Raw genomic sequence first — 16742 nt, 5'->3', positions numbered from 1 at the left:
ATACTGGAACTTCTATTATATTTTCAAGCTTCTAAAAGGTCATTGACATTTTTAACATATTGCCTAATGTTTCAGGGGGCCCACTTGCCATCGGGCAAGCTAACACCCTGGCCAGTCCGCCACTGCTCTGTTCCTTTTACTGGCTACTGGTCTTACAAATTTTATATTTGGTATTAGGTTGGAATTATTAGGTCGAAATGTGGTGTTGGAGGAGAGTTTTACAGATACCATGGACCACCAAAAGGACAAATAAGTGGGTTCTGGAGGGAATGTGGCTCAGTGGTAGAGCATCTGCTTGGTAAGCAGAAGGTCCCAGGTTCAATCCCTGGCATCTCCAAAAAAGGGTCCAGGCAAATAGGTGTGAAAAACCTCAGCTTGAGTCCCTGGAGAGCCGCTGCCAGTCTGAGCAGACAATACTGACTTTGATGGACCAAGGGTCTGATTCAGTATAAGGTAGCTTCATATGTCCATATGTCCAAATCAGCCTGAACTTTCTCTAGAAGCTCAAATGACTCAACTGAGGCTATCATCCTTTGGTCACATTATGAGAAGACAAGAAGAGTCACTGGAAAAGACAGTAATGCTAGGAAAAGTTGAAGGCAGCAGGAAAAGAGGAAGACCCAATGGGAAATGGATCAATCAAGGTGTCAAGCATGGCTAATTCTGATCAATAACTGATGGGTTTATGGCCTGTCAAAAGCAGGCCTGGGTAAGAAGAAGAAGATATTGGATTTATATCCCGCTCTCCACTCCGAAGAGTCTCAGAGCGGCTCACAATCTCCTTTACCTTCCTCCCCCACTACAGACACCCTGTGAGGTGGGTGGGGCTGGAGAGGGCTCTCACAGCAGCTGCCCTTTCAAGGACAACCTCTGCCAGAGCTATGGCTGACCCAAGGCCATGCTAGCAGGTGCAAGTGGAGGAGTGGGGAATCAAACCTGGTTCTCCCAGATAAGAGTCCTCACACTTAACCACTACACCAAACTGGCTCTCCTACAGAACCAAATGCTGTAAGATCCTACAGAACCAAATGCTGCTAGTTTATTATCTTTTCCTGGCTCCTCTTTGTTTTATGACTGTTAATTAGCGGGAACAAAGCAATCAGCACCTTCCCACGAATCCTTCTGCGGGAGGGAGAGCCATCTGGGCGATGCAAGGCTGAATGCCTGATAATGCCCTGCGAATGTATGTGGTTTTGATATTCTATGTGTGAACGCTCCTCCGCTTCCCCTCCCCATAGGAATCCCTTTGAAGTGTATCTTAAAACTTGTGTATCAATGTATTGGTTTCATTCTTCTCAAGCCACGGCTTGAGCCAAAGTATCGGTCTATCAATAAACGTAGTCTTTGTAGCAAACCAGACTTGTCATTGAACCCGCATGCTTGACACAAGAAAGCCAAAGCACTTGGTTAGCAAGGCCTGAGCAAGTCTGTTAAGGATAGGATGGAGGACATTAATACATAGGGTCACCATAAATTGGAAGCAACTTGACAGTACTTAACACATGGGCATTTGGTTGGAGTATACAGTTTATGTAAATCTTAAAGATTATCAAATGTGTCATTCAGTTAGCGTGGGTGTCCCTGTTACTTTGATATTGTCAGTAGTGCGTGGGAGTTCTGCAGTATGAGTATGCTGATAAGTGCAGCCTCTAGTAAAAGTCTACAAAGACACAACTTCAGTAAGCCGGTTGAAACAGTTGTATTGGGGTTACAGCAAAAGAGTAGTTAAAGGCAGTCCAAGATAGTCAAAGCACAGTTAGTTCAGTTCATCCAGGTCAGAAGTACACAGTCACAAATCCAGAGAATAGTCTACACATACCAGGGTCATTACCATCATCAGTCAAACGGACAGAGTAACAGTCTCTGATAACAATAGCTCTCCACTTCTCCAACACGTCCTTCCTCCTCATCAACCCAACAAAGACTAAGAGTTAGGTTCCTTGTTCTTATGGTGCAGCTGGCCAATCATGTTACACCCCACTTAACTAGCTTCACATGCCTCTCATTAGCTAGTATAGTTGGAGTTACATACTGTTGCATCAGCAGTTTTCATCTTAAAGTGCCTGATGCTAACATCCTCCCCTTGTGTAACGACATGGACTATACATTTTGTCACCATAAAACATTTCATTTTTAACATTCATACAGCATGACTTTACTGTTTCATTTTCTAAGACCCAAAGATATACAACTTTCCTTGTGCCTTACATGGGTTTGAATCTTAGTAAACAAGTCTGCGATATTAGCATTAGTTTCACAGTACTCCAGCACTATCAGTTTGTCCTCTAAACATTGCTTAACATTATGAAAGCGTACATCTGTATGTTTAGATCTACTCTTGACTCCATGAGAGGTTGCTAACTGGATAGCTGCCTGATTGTCTTCCCTCACAATGATGGGATTCATATGACATATACCAAAATCTAACAACAGTTGCTTGAACCATATGATTTCAGTACACACTGCGCTTAATGCTGCGTATTCTGCCTCGCAGGTGGACAGAGACACGTGTTTCTGCTTTAGTGATCTCCACCCAATTAGGGTGCCACCCAGAAAGATAGCCATTCCTGTTGTAGATTGCCTAGTTTTAGGATCATTTGCAAAACTAGCATCTGCATAGGCGTACATAGTAAGTTCACCAGTAGGTGTTATGAATAAACTTAAGTCTATGGTTTGCTTTAGGTATCTTAATATATGCTTGGCTGCTAGCCAGTGCTTTTGCCTAGGATCTTTAACCGCTCTAGCCAAAACATTAGTGGCCATGGCTATGTCCGGCCTGGACCAATTTGCGAGATATGACAGACTTCCAATCAGGGATTGGTATATTCCTTGATCGAACAGTGGACTCTGTTCACAGTCAGATTCATTACATGGTAGCATAGGATTTTGTACCCCTTTGCATTGTTCCATCTTGAACTGTTTTAGCAAATGGGATATTTTTGCCCTCTGTGATACTCTGTATCCATCATTTACTTTTGCAATTTCCAATCCAACATATTGCTTGATCTCTCCTAGATCTCTTACAGTAAATTTAGGTTTTAGAGCATCAATAGTATCACTCATTACTTTGGCAGATTTACATATTAGTGCCAGATCATCAACAAACACTAATATGATAGAACGTTGCTCCCCTGTTCCCTTCGTGAACACACAGGGATCTGCAACGCCTTGCTTATAACCCAACATTTTAAGGTTATCTACCAAATGCTGGTTCCATTCGAATCCAGACTGCTTTAATCCATACAAGGATTTCTTAAGCAACCAACAAGTATTAGCATTATCATCATCATCTGAGACACCTGGTGGTTTTTGCATATATATACAGTGCCTCAGTGGTGCGTGCAAGTAGGCTGTTTTCACATCAAGATGCCTGACTAAACATTTCTGTTTGGCTGCAATAGTAAGAGCGCAATACAGTGATGTAGCCTTTAGAGTAGGGGCAAAGGTTTCGTCATAGTCTTGCCCCCCCTGTAAAAAACCTTGGGCTACAAGTCTGGCCTTGTACTGAGTAGTACCATCTATGCCAGACTTCAGCTTAAATACCCATTTACACCCAATGAGTCTCTGACCGATAGGTAGAGTCGTTTCTTCATAGACGTGCTGGCTTTGCAGGGACTCAAGCTCAGACTTCATTGCAGCGCGCCATCCAGCCTGCTCATCTGTTGATAGATGCTGTATACTCTCATAACTCGAGGGTTCAGCAATCACAGCGCATGTCTGTCCTGGGCTGTAGCGATCTGGTGGCCTCGTTTCTCGAGTGGACCTCCGAAGAATTGGTTCTACAGCTTCATCAGACACTGTCTGTTGTGTTGCCATCTCAGGCTGCAGAGAAACACCAGCTCCTGGGAATGTAGGAGTTAACGGTTCTTCCTTGATGCCTCCGTTGCTGAGCGACGGGCTCCTCCTCCCCCTCCGAGGAACGGGTAGCGGCTCTTGTTTCACTACTGTCGGAATGATCAGAGTTGAGGACGTTTGTTGCCAGCCAACAGATTTTTCAAGAACGCTAGCCGATGCGCTAGTCGTTATCTTTTTCTCTCCAGCATGGCAAAACCTGAAAGCTCGATGATTGTTAGAATAGCCAACAAACAACAATTTTTTAGCTTTGTTTTTCCCTTTCCTCCTGAGCTCCTTTGGGATGTGGACGTACGCTGGAATCCCAAATATCCTGACATGCTCTAAGGAAGGTTTCTTGCCGTACCATGCCTCTGCAGGAATCATACCTGTAGCTGACGACCAAGACAAATTTAATACATGAGAAGCACACATTATGCTCTCCCCCCAGTAACACATAGGTAAATTGCTGTCTTGTAGCATGCTCATACACATATTGGTTAGCGTTTGATTTCTGCGTTCGCAAAAAGCGTTATGCTGGGGGCGGTAAGGAGCTGTACATTTTCTTTCAATGCCGTGCCTCCTGCACAAAGCAATCATTCTCTCGTTGCAGAATTCAGTACCGTTGTCACTCAGAATGGTTTTAGGGTATTTCCCTGTCTTGCGGTGCACAAAGCGAAGCCAATTATGAAATGCCTGGAATGTTTCTGACTTAGACCTAAGAAGGAAGCAGAAACCATACCTGGAAAAATGGTCTTCGATACAAAATGCATATTTTGCCCCGCCCAGACTCCTCGTTGGGAACGGGCCTATCAGGTCGAGGAACACTAAATCAAGTATGTCATCGGTCTGAAACTTGCTTGGAGATATCGTGGCTGTTGCTTTGGACTTAACAGCCTTGCATACCTCACAGTCAATGTAACACCCACATGGCTTGGGGGTAATTCCGGCCGCTTGAAGCGTCTTCTTCACTGCCTGGAAATTAAGGTGCCCCAGCCTGCGGTGCCAGAGATGTATGCAATTATCATGCAGTGGTTCATTAGTACTCACATGCTGTACCGTTCGCTCCTTCTCCAGGAAATAGAGGTCGCCTTTCCTTTTTGCTTTAGCAGTAATTCCTTCTGTACATATGTTGCAGTCAGTAGCTGTAAAACAAACTTTATAATTTTGTTCAGTCAAAGCCGAAACTGATAACAAATTATAATTCAGACTTGGAACATTGAGCATAAGGAACTTTCTCCCCAGGCTCGGGATGTTGATAAGACCATTCCCAGCTACATTGGCAGACAGCCCGTTTGCGAGCTTCACGCTCTGACCTTGCGTAGGAGTAAAAGTCTCAAAGAGCCTCCTGTCCTTGGCAATGTGCTCTGTAGCACCACTGTCAATCATAAATTGCTGGCTACTGCAGGAGGAATCATTAATGATTACATTGCACCCACCTCCTTTGGTAACAGCTGGAGAATGTTTCTTCTTGTACAAACAACACTGACGCTGTAGGTGCTTGTGACTTCCACACAAGTAACACTTGCGCACAGCACTTGTTTTTGCTACTACTGCCTTGCACTCTGCCCCTTTAAAGACCTCCCGGGCAGGCACATTCATTGTTGAATGGGCTGGAGCCTCATGGAATCGAGCTGCATCCTTCCTTCTCATAGCCTCATTCAACAGGCGTTGGGTAACGCTGGACACGGTGATTTCAGCTTGTGGAACAATATCAAGGTTGGCCACAAATTGATCATACGTACTGTCCAGGGAACATAGGATTATGTAGGCTTGCTGCAGGGGAGTAAAAATTACCTTTTTGTCCTGCAGCTGGTGTAACATACGAGTCATGTGCTCGAGATGAGTCATCATATCACCACCTGCCTCCAGACGTGTGGATAAGAGCTTTTTCATTAAGAATATGTGTGACCCAACACTTTCTCTCTCATATATTGCCTTTAGTGCATCCCAGCACGACTTGGCTGTGTCGGCCCCTTTAATATGGATGAGTTGTGAATCTTCCAAGGTCAAGCCAAGTAATGCGAACGCCTTCTCGTCATTACTCTTATGCTTTGCTATCACCTCAGCATCATCCTCTGCATGTAGCGTGGTTATGTCTGGCGGAGTTGCCACGTATTCCCACAGCCCCTGGAACTTTAACAATAGGGTGACCTTCTCTGACCATGTCCCAAAATTCTCTCCATTAAGCCTCTTTATCAAGAAGCCAGAGATATGAACACTGGACTCCATTGTTGCCTATAACACAAACAAAGTGCCACGCCCCAAACTGCTCCCTTACTCACGAGTAGAACTTCCGGCGAGTGCTGCAGCAGACAGAGCTCACTCTCCCGCAGACCACGCTGGGCCCATAACCGATGTCAGTAGTGTGTGGGAGTTCTGCAGTATGAGTATGCTGATAAGTGCAGCCTCTAGTAAAAGTCTACAAAGACACAACTTCAGTAAGCTGGTTGAAACAGTTGTATTGGGGTTACAGCAAAAGAGTAGTTAAAGGCAGTCCAAGATAGTCAAAGCACAGTTAGTTCAGTTCATCCAGGTCAGAAGTACACAGTCACAAATCCAGAGAATAGTCTACACATACCAGGGTCATTACCATCATCAGTCAAACGGACAGAGTAACAGTCTCTGATAACAATAGCTCTCCACTTCTCCAACACGTCCTTCCTCCTCATCAACCCAACAAAGACTAACAGTTAGGTTCCTTGTTCTTATGGTGCAGCTGGCCAATCATGTTACACCCCACTTAACTAGCTTCACATGCCTCTCATTAGCTAGTATAGTTGGAGTTACATACTGTTGCATCAGCAGTTTTCCTCTTAAAGTGCCTGATGCTAACAGATATGTCACAGCTAAATAGGAAGAAAAGATTATACAGATCAAGGGTTTCTTGATGTATATGCTCAAGACCGGAAGGAAAAGCTTATGATCATAGTTGTGGCTAACAAAATACTCTACTCTCTTGAGCAGAGTTGAGCTAGCTAGTTGATGTTATCAATGATCACTGGCTATCACCTTTATCAGGAACTGCAGATGGATGGCACTAAATACTGTACCTCCCCACCCCCTCCCTGCAAGACACCTGAATTTACACTCAACTACAAGGTATTGCCCTCTCAAGGATTGCTGCCTTGATGTGGCAAGAGGGCTTGCATGGTTCAGTGAGACTGTGGGCTATGCCATGCAGGGCCACCCAAGATGGACAGGCCACAGCTGAGAACCCAGACAAGATTTGATCCACTGGAGAAGGAAATGGCAAACCAATCCAGTATCCTTGCCAAGAAAACCCCATGGACAGTAACACAAGGCTAAAAGAGATGGCTGTCACGTTCTCAGGGTGCAGGTAGGCAGGAGTCCAAAGCCAGTCCAAGGTCAAAGTCCAGGAAGTCAAGCAGGAGCCAAGTCATCAATGCAGAATCACAAACCGGAATCAGAAGTCAATGTCCAAAAGTCAAAAGGTCAGGGTGCCAAGGAAATCAAGCAGGCCAGCATCAGGAAGGAGCATGGATGCAAGCCAGAGAATAGACTTGTTGCTTCCACAAGGTTACCAGGTCCTGGGTGGGAGCTATATGGGAGTCTCAATCAGCCAGCTCACTGGGTGGCAATGACTCTGCTAGAACTCAGGGCTGAGAGATCTGAAGCATTGGCATGCCTCATGTCTTCGCTCTGAAAGTTCTTTCCAGAGCCTGCTTCAAACTCTTGAGATGGAAGGAGGAGAGCTTGGAGGAGATTGATCGCCAACAGCTGACACTGGTGCCTGGAGAGTGATTGATGGGCCAGCTGCTGTTTGTTCAGCTGAGAAACTGGTTGGCAACTCTTCCAGGTCTGTTAACCCTTCCAGCTCCTCCTCATCAGGGCTCATGACAATGGCACTGGAAGATAAGCCCCTCAGGTCAGAAGGTGCCCAATATGCTACTGGGGAAGAGTGGAGAGCAAGTCCAAGTAACCACAGAAAGAGTGAAGCGGCTGGGCCAAAGCTTTGGATGTGTCTGATGATGAAAGAACAGTCCGATGCTGCAAAGAACAATACTGCATTGGAACATGGAATGTAAGATCTATGAATCAAGGTAAGCTGGATGTAGTCAAACAAGAGATGGCAAGACTGAACATCGACATCTTGGGAATCAGTGAACTAAAATGGACGGGAATGGGTGAATTTAACTCAGAGGATCACTACATCTGTTATTGTGGGCAAGAGTCTTGTAGAAGAAATGGTGTGGCCTTTACAGCTAACAAGAGAGTGAGGAAGGCAGTAATGGGATACAATCTCAAAAATGACAGAATGATCTCGGTCCGTATCCAAGGCAAACCATTCAATATCACAGTAGTACAAGTCTATGCTCCAACCACTGATGCAGAAGAGGCTGAAGTGGACCAGTTCTATGAAGATCTACAACACCTTCTAGAATTAACACCAAAAAAAGATGTCCTCCTTATCATAGGGGACTGGAATGCCAAAGTAGGAAGTCAAAAGGTAACTGGAACAACTGACAAGTTTGGCCTTGGAGAACAAAATGAAGCCTGGCAAAGGCTAATAGAGTTTTGTCAAGAGAACAAACTAGTCATAGCGAACACTCTCTTCCAACAACCTAAAAGGCGACTGCACACATGGACATCACCTGATGGGCAACACAGAAATCAGATTGATTATATACTCTGCAATCAAAGATGGAGAAGCTCCTTACAGTCAGCAAAAACAAGATCTGGAGCTGACTGCGGCTCAGATCATGAGCTACTCATTGCAAAATTCAGGCTTAAGCTGAAGAAAACGAGGAAAGCCATTCAGTTTTGACCTTGCTCACATCCCTTATGACTATACAGTGGAAGTGAAGAATAGGTTTAAAGAATTAGAGCTGATAGACAGAGTGCTGGAAGAATTATAGACAGAGGTTCGTGACATTGTACAGAAGCCAGCAACCAGCACCATCCCAAAGAAAAAGAAATGCAAGAAAGCAAAGTGGCTGTCTTATGAGGCTTTACAAATAGCTGAGGAAAGAAGGAGAGCAAAAGGCAAAGGTGAAAAGGAAAAATTCACCCAACCGAATGTGGATTTCCAGAGAACAGCAAGGAGAGATAAGGAGGCCTTCCTGAAGGAACAATGCAAAACAATTGAGAAAAATAATAGAATGGGAAGGACAAGAGATCTTTTCAAGAAAATTGGAGAAATCAAGGGAATGTTTCGTGCAAAGATGGCCATGATAAAGGACAAAAATAGTAGGCACCTAACAGAAGCAGAGGATATCAGGAAGAGTTGGCATGAATACACAGAAGAATTATACAAGAAGGATCTCAATGTCCTTGACAATCATGACAGTGAAATTGCTGACCTTGAGCCGGACATCCTGGAGTGTGAAGTCAAATGGGGCTTAGAAACTATTACTAACAACAAAGCGAGCGGACATGACAGTATCCCAGTTGAGCTATTCAAAGTCCTAAAAGTTGATGCTGTTAAAGTGATGCACATATTATGTCAACAAATTTGGAAAATGCAACAGTGGCCACAGGATTGGAAAACATCAGTTTATATTCCAGTCCCAAAGAAGGGTAATGCCATGGAATGTTCAAAATATCAGACCATTGCACTCATTTCACATGCCAGCAAGGTCATGTTAAAGATCCTACAAGCTAGGCTTCAGCAGTATGTCGATCGGAAACTACCAGAAGTTCAAGCTGGGTTTTGGAGAGGTAGAGGAACTAGAGATCAAATTGCCAACATTTGCTGGATTATGGAGAAAGCATGGGAGTACTAGAAAAAAGTCTATTTCTGTTTCATTGACTACGCTAAAGCCTTTGATTGTGTGGATCACAACAAACTGTGATAAGTTGTTAAAGAGATGGAAGTACCAGCCTACCTCACATGTCTCCTGAGAAACCTGTATAAGGATCAAGAAACAACCATCAGAACAGGATATGGAACAACTGTTTGTTTTAGAATAGGAAAAGGAGTTCGACAAGGATATATATTGTCACCCTGCTTATTTAATTTATATGCAGAGTACATCATGTGGAATGCTGGCATGGATGAAGCAGAAGCCGGAATTAAGATTGCCGGGAAAAACATCAACAACCTCAGATGCGCATATGACACCACTCTAATGGCAGAAAGTGAGGAGGACTTAAAGAACCTCTTGTTGAGGGTGAAAGAGGAGAGCACAAAAGTAGGCTGAAACTCAACATCAAAAAAACTAAGATCATGGCATCCTGCCCCATCACACCTTGGCAAATAGAAGGAAAAGACATGGAGGTAGTGACAGACTTCACATTTCTGGGTTCCAGGATCACTGCAGATGGTGACTGTAGCCATGAAATTAAAAGACATTTGCTCCTTGGGAGAACAGCTATGGCGAACCTGGGCAGTATAATAAAAAGTAGAGACATCACCCTGCCAACAAAAGTCCGTATAGTCAAAGCAATGGTATTCCCAGTAGTAATGTATGGCTGTGAGAGCTGGACCATAAGGAAGGCTGAGTGCAGAAGAACAGATGCTATTGAGCTGTGGTGCTGGAGAAGAATCTTGAGAGCCCCTTGGACTACAATAAGATCAAATCAGTCAGTCCTAAGGGAAATCAACCCAGACTGTTCCTTGGAAGGTCAGATGCTGAAGCTGAAGCTCAAATACTTTGGCCAGCAAATGAGAAGGGAGCACTCACTGGAGAAGATCCTGATGCTGAGAAAGACAGAAGGCAAAAGAAGAAGGAGACGGCAAAAGATGAGATGGCTGGACAGCGTTACTGATGTAACAAACACGAATTTGAGCAGACTTTAGAGGATGGTAGAAGACAGGAGGGCCTGGTGTGACTTTGTCCATGGGGTCGCAAAAAGTCGGACTCGACTGTGCGACTGAACAACAACACAAGTTATTGGGCTTACAAAATTTGCTGGGGCTAACATAGAATTGCTAAAAACACTTTAGATAATTCAATCACTCAGTGTTGGAGGGAGGAGGGGGAGGAGGAGGAGATTGGAGGAGAAAGAGAGAAACTTGGGGAAAGGACTAGATGAGAAGTAATGAATATAGATATTCTAACGCTGCAGTGCCAAGGAGCGTTTTAACATAAGCTTGTCAATTGATCTGCAATGAGAGTGACCCAGTCCTTCATGCTAAATTATGGATGAAATCATTATGCAAAAACAAATACAAACTCATTCTTTTATTATGTTTCCCTGACCCTCTGTAAGGTAATATATTGCTGCAGCTTTCAGAGAACAAAAAAGCTGAAGAAGAAGAGAAGAGGTCCCACCATCTGGAAAAACAGTAGTAGTAAGAAGATATAAGAGAGGCATGTTGGACCTAATCAGCTGTCCATCTACTCCAGCATTGTGTTTCACATGGTGGCCAACTAGTTGCCATGGACAGCTAACAAACAGGACATGAAAGTCAAGGCATTCCCTGACTTTATCTCCTAGGTTTAGGTTAGGACGGTGGTAGAATATGCCATCAAGTTGCAAGCAACTTATGACAACCCCTTAGGGTTTTCAAAGCAAGAAACAAACAGAGGTGATATGCCATTTCCTGTCTCTGTGTTGTGATGCTGGACTTCCATAGTGATACCCATCCAAGTACTAACCAGGGCCAACTCTGCTTAGCTTCTGAGATCTGATGAGATCAGGGTTAGCTTGGGTCATACAGGCCAGTGCTTTCAGAGGTTTAGAATCTCTGACTATAAAGTACAAAATGGTAAGCAAAATGGCTAGCATCATCCTAACACATCTCTCTTCCCCTTTGCCTTAGTTGAATGATGATCTCAAGTCAGCATGGCCAGAAATCATAAATCTTGATGGCTGTTAATTTTGTACCTCACATTATGCTACATGTTTCTGTGGTTCGTTCACTGGGCTGCTCTGTCTCCATAGTTTATTTATTAACCTTTTTTGTGGTCTGAAGAAATAAAATTAAAGACACACATACCATACAAACTTTGCGGTCTTAAATTGACCAAGCTGATTGGCAGTTCTTCTGTTAATCGTTTCAGTCAACATAAAAGATTTCTGCTACTGCACTGGGAGGCTTCCTAGGCAGCAAGCTTGTCTGTAATTTTAGTTGAGATACTGAGCTATTGGGGGCAGAAGAGAGACAAGAATTAGAAGGGGCAGTTTTTAATCTTCAAAGACTTCATAACAGTTTTGTTTCCTTCTGTATATTATTCCTATGCAGTATCTGATCTAGGTTTCTTTCCCTAGGATTATTGATGCAGTATCTGATCTAGATTTCTTTCAGATTCAGTATTGCAGCTTTTGCATGTAAGAATCTCTTTATGAATGTATAGCAAACAGGTAGTTTGATGTAGTGGTTAAGTGCACGGACTCTAATCTGGGAGAACCAGGTTTGATTTTCCACTTCTCCATACACACCTTCTGAGTGACCTTGGGTCAGTCACAGTTCTTGGAAGAGCTGTTCTCTCAAGAGCAGTTCTTAAAAGAGCTCTCTCTGTCCCACCTACTTCACAGGGGTCTGTTGTGGGGAGAGGAAGGGAATGGAGATTGTAAACTGTTCTGAGACTCCAAGTGAACCATGGGGTATAAATCCAATAATCTCCTCCTGCTGGTTTGTCTTTTGTGTGTTCTACTCCTTTGGCTTTGATCCTGGAATTTTTCAGCTGTTAAAAAGCTTCAGAAACCTAGTATTTCCCCATGGCCTCAGGACAACTTTGGGAAACTTTCTATTGAAGGCTTTTTTTAGCAGGGAGTTTCTTAAGGAAAACTGAGAACTGCACTAGGATGGTTGTGAATTTTGAAGTTGATGAAACTATAATAAGGAAGACAGACATTTAGGCATACATAACGCTAAGCACACCTGTGCTTCCACTGTATGTGTGTACATAGGGTTGCCAACTCCAAGTTGGAAAATTCCTGGAAATAAGGGCATATAGCTGGGGAGGGCAGGGTTTGGAAAGGGGAAGGACCTCAGCTGGGTATAATGTCTACCTTACAAAGCAGCCATTTTTTTCCAGGGGAACTGATCTTCGTGGTCTGGAGATCAGTTGTAATTCCAGATCTCCCTAAATTATCAGTTGTTGATTGTTTTTGTTATGTAGGAAAAATTAATTAAAAATTAAGTATTTTTTAAAAAACATGAGTCAGCGGTGTGATGCAGTAGCTAAAAAGGCAAATGCAATTTTGGGCTGTATCAAAAGAAGCATAATGTCTATATCATGCAAAGTGGTGGCATAGCTTTACTCTGCTCTGGTTAGACCTCACCTGGAGTATTATGTTCAGTTTTGGGCACATTTTAAGAAGGATATAGACAAGCTGGAACGGTCCAGAGGAGGGCAACAAAGATGGTGAGGTATATGGAGACCAAGTCCTATGAGGAAAAGTTGAAGGAGCTGGGTATGTTTAGCCTGCAGAGGAGATGACTGAGAGGTGATATCATCATCAAGTAGTTGAAAAGCTGTCATATAGAAGATGGTGCAGAATTGTTTTCTGTTGCCTTAGAGGGTCAGATCAGAATCAACAGGTTGAAATTAAATCAAAAGAGTTTCCAATGGGCCCCATGTTTGACATCCCTGCTCTAACCACTAGATACTGGCTTTTATATTGTGGCAAGCAGCCAGGCCTAGGTGAGTTATGCAAGCTGCATAGTAGGAAGTTGTCTGGAGATTGCTGCTGCGCCTGGCCACATAAGTCCTCCTTCAAATGCCAAGACAGCCCTGGAAAGGACACTGGCCCCATCCCTCTACCTTTACTGACAAAAACCTGGCAAAACTGTGGTCACTACCTAGCAACAGACACAGACACCATCAATTTCTTAAAGCTACAAGTATTCCTTTTAGCCTTCTAGGGATTTAACCCCCACCGCCCCCCCAGTAGTCTTTAAAGATTTCAGATTTCTTTGCGATCTGTGACACTTTGCCAAAAGATCCACCTTGGCGGGGGGGGGGGGAAGTCTCCTGATTTAAGTATCCTTATATATAAACTTGGCTATTGCTATATAATGGTTAGATCCAAGTGGGCGGCCGTGTTGGTCTGAAGTAGTTGAACAAAGCAGGAGTCAAGTATCACCTTAAAGACCAACCAAATTTTATTCAGAACTTAAGCTTTCGTGTGCTCTCGGGGGTCTCCTCGTCTGATGCAGTGTGCTTAGAAAGCACACGAAAGCTTATGTGCTATACAGTGGGTCAAGGTCGCCTTTACTTATATATCCATCAGAGTTGGTGCCATGAACCTGTTCCTGTCTAAACAGCCAAAGTATTGTTGTTATTTTTAAACATACACAGTTCGGGCTGCAGGTGTGAAACACGTTTCCACGCGACTGCTCTTTCCACGGTCTATACTCCCCTTTAAGGAGTTATTTAAATCGGAGGCCACAGGCCACGACGCCGCCCTTCCCTTTAACACTCGCGTCTTCCTTTGCCGGAAGCGGTAATGCTGCTCTAGTGATACAGGAAGCGAATGAGCAGGGTGCTTTCTCCCATCTGTGGGGGCAGCGCGTGAGGGGGCAGTTGGGGTTTGGGAGGGGGGAGGGGAAACGAAGGGTTTTTCCATTTCCTGTTAGACAAGGCGGGGGGGGGGGAATTGCTTGTGAGAGGGGGAAAGGTGTAGTGTCAGCGAGTCCATGGCGCCCAGCTGGCGAGGGAACCGAAGAAGCCGGGGCTGAGTGCCCTTTCCGCCCATGGAACCCGCCCCAGCGGCGGCCACTGAAGAAGTGGTGGGGGTGGAAGAGGAGGTGGTGGAGGCGCCGCCGGTCATATACACCATGGAGAACAAGCCCATCGTTACGTGTGAGTGACCGGAATGCTGAGGGGAAGGGGAGACGGGTCTGCGGCGGGTGACTGTGACCCTCCGCATTGTCCCCATAGAGGAGCTGGTAGTGCCGTGCAGAGGGGACGCCACCAATGGCTCTTTCGCGCTCCTTTGCGATAGGAAGCGGTGAGGGCTGTGACCGAGGATCCCTGTGGCTCCCCCCCTCCGCCAACAGCCTTGCCAGAGGCGTTTGGCGCGTGGGAGGGGGGCTCTGGTGACATGCGGGGAGCCTCGGGACCTGGCGATGCGGCCGCAAGCGCTTTTCGTGTATGTCGCTTTCTTTTGATTCTCGTTCTCTTTTTTTGTAAAATGAGAATAAGCGCTGTTTCCAAATAGCATGGGTTGCCTACCATGTAGGAAAATCCAGGATGCCCCGAAGTGGCCTCTAGTGTCCGGCGGTTGCACGCAACTGCCTTCACTGCCTGCGTTTTAGGTTGAACAAGTGTCCCTTTATTTGTCAGCTATCGCGGCCTTTATAGGGGATATATTTCTCTTAGGATCTCTTTCTTTCCCCCTGTAAAGCGAAAGAGGAAAAGTTTTTAAAAAGGGGATTTGCGTGACACCAGCCTGTTGTGTCTAGGACAGAGATAGAGTTTGAAGGCCGGTGTCTCAGGCACAAGGTTGTGTGGCTTCAGGACCTCCTCAGAATGTAGAGCAAGTACGATAAGTCTTCTGGTGGGCAGAGGAAAAGTTTGTGCCCCCCTCTCCAGTATTTTTTTATGCCCTCAAAGAACTAGGAGGAAAACAGAAATGCCTCCTGTTTTTCCTTTCTGGGGAGATGCATTAAGTTGTCCTATCATGTACTAAATGTGAGTGTGTACATAATAAAAAGTAACTTTCTGTGTTCCCTTCCAATATTCAGGATATAAATAAAATTACTAATCTTTTGTAAGAACAAATATGGAGTCATTAATATTTTAAGGGATATACATCAAACCAAACAATTAGAGTTAAATAGATAATAGCTATGTCATCTTATGGTATAGGAAAAGTTGCTCTTCCTAGCTTTGGTTCCATTTCTAAAATGAAAATAACAGCATTTGCGTTTTCAAAACATTGGCAAGGATTTACAAAATTACAGTATATATTATTCTGAAATCCACTGTAGTGCAACGGATGTATTATTTACTGGGTTCACTGAGAAGAAGAGCAAATCCATTAGGGTGCAGGTTAGTTCAGTGGCTGAACGTGTCGCCTTGAGTAGGGTTACACACTCTTCTGAGCTGATTGACTTCACTGGGTTTACTAGGGTGTAACTTCTGCTTAGGAAGATACTGAGATGTGTTTAATTTGTTTTTGTGTAGCATAATGATGCATCTTTTCTAGCACTTGTAATACTAAAACCATAATGGCTTTTGTGTAGTTTTATTTTATACCATAGGTTATAATCACCATAGTGTTCTGAAAATGAACTGATGAGTTGATTGTCCAGTCTGATTGCTTTTAAGTAAAACAGATAATTTAAAGTTGAGTTAGTTATGCTAGATTTGATGTAACTGAATTAGCTGTTAAAATATACTATAAAACATTTTGGGGTGCTCAGGACACTGTATATAGCAATTCTTAGTAATTCCTACAATTATTCTAAAAGGCAAGTATTATCCTAGAGCTGTGGGTTGTGTGTGTGTGCACATGCTTAGGAAGAGATAATCCACTTGGGAGGTTTATGGTTGAGGCATTTGGACCCAGAGTCTTCCCAACTGAAGTTGCCACACCTGCTCTTTATATCATGATTTTAGCTTAAATGGGTTATAGATTGAGCTATTGGTAAATAATAAACCATGTGACAGCCATGCATGCACTGGAGTCTCTGTTCAGTTGTTGCTATAAAGTTCAAAATGAAGGTTTGTCAACATCCATTTTCTTATTGAATTATGGGTCACCTTTTAATAACTTCAAAATTCTTACGAAAGAAGAGCTTGTTTTTCATATCTGGCTATCAGTAAAGCTGAACTTGTTCATTTATATTGCTGCTAGTTTAATGCTGCATTGTGATGTGTTGCAAGGGTTCCTGCTTTAAAAAACAATGTGATAAACACTTCAGGTATTCAAATATCTTTTTTGATGTAGACGCAATTAAATGAGTTCTACAAAGCCTTTAAGGATGTTTTACTTAAGTGGACAACTCTAGAACTGAGAATAACTTCCTGGAACAGCAGGATGCTTTTCAA

At 43.9% G+C, this 16742-nt stretch overlaps 1 protein-coding gene and 1 non-coding gene across 2 annotated transcripts in view; both read left to right on the top strand.

Moving 5' to 3' along the window:
- Positions 1 to 265: 265 nt before the first annotated feature.
- Positions 266 to 337, top strand: TRNAT-GGU (transfer RNA threonine (anticodon GGU)). The gene has a single exon. It is a non-coding gene; the product is annotated as a tRNA-Thr (tRNA).
- Positions 338 to 14146: 13809 nt separating this feature from the next.
- TRAPPC10 (trafficking protein particle complex subunit 10) overlaps positions 14147 to 16742 on the top strand; it is a 97743-nt gene continuing 95147 nt past the window's right edge. The window contains exon 1 of the mRNA XM_060234183.1: positions 14147 to 14549. Coding sequence (XP_060090166.1) covers positions 14441 to 14549 — 109 coding nt within the window. The 5' untranslated portion in view covers positions 14147 to 14440. The remainder of the gene's footprint in view (positions 14550 to 16742) is intronic.

This window comes from Heteronotia binoei, chromosome 3 (assembly GCF_032191835.1).
Source record: "Heteronotia binoei isolate CCM8104 ecotype False Entrance Well chromosome 3, APGP_CSIRO_Hbin_v1, whole genome shotgun sequence".
Lineage (NCBI taxonomy): Eukaryota > Metazoa > Chordata > Lepidosauria > Squamata > Gekkonidae > Heteronotia > Heteronotia binoei.
Note: the sequence above shows the minus strand (reverse complement) of the source record. Positions and strands in the feature narration are given on the sequence as shown.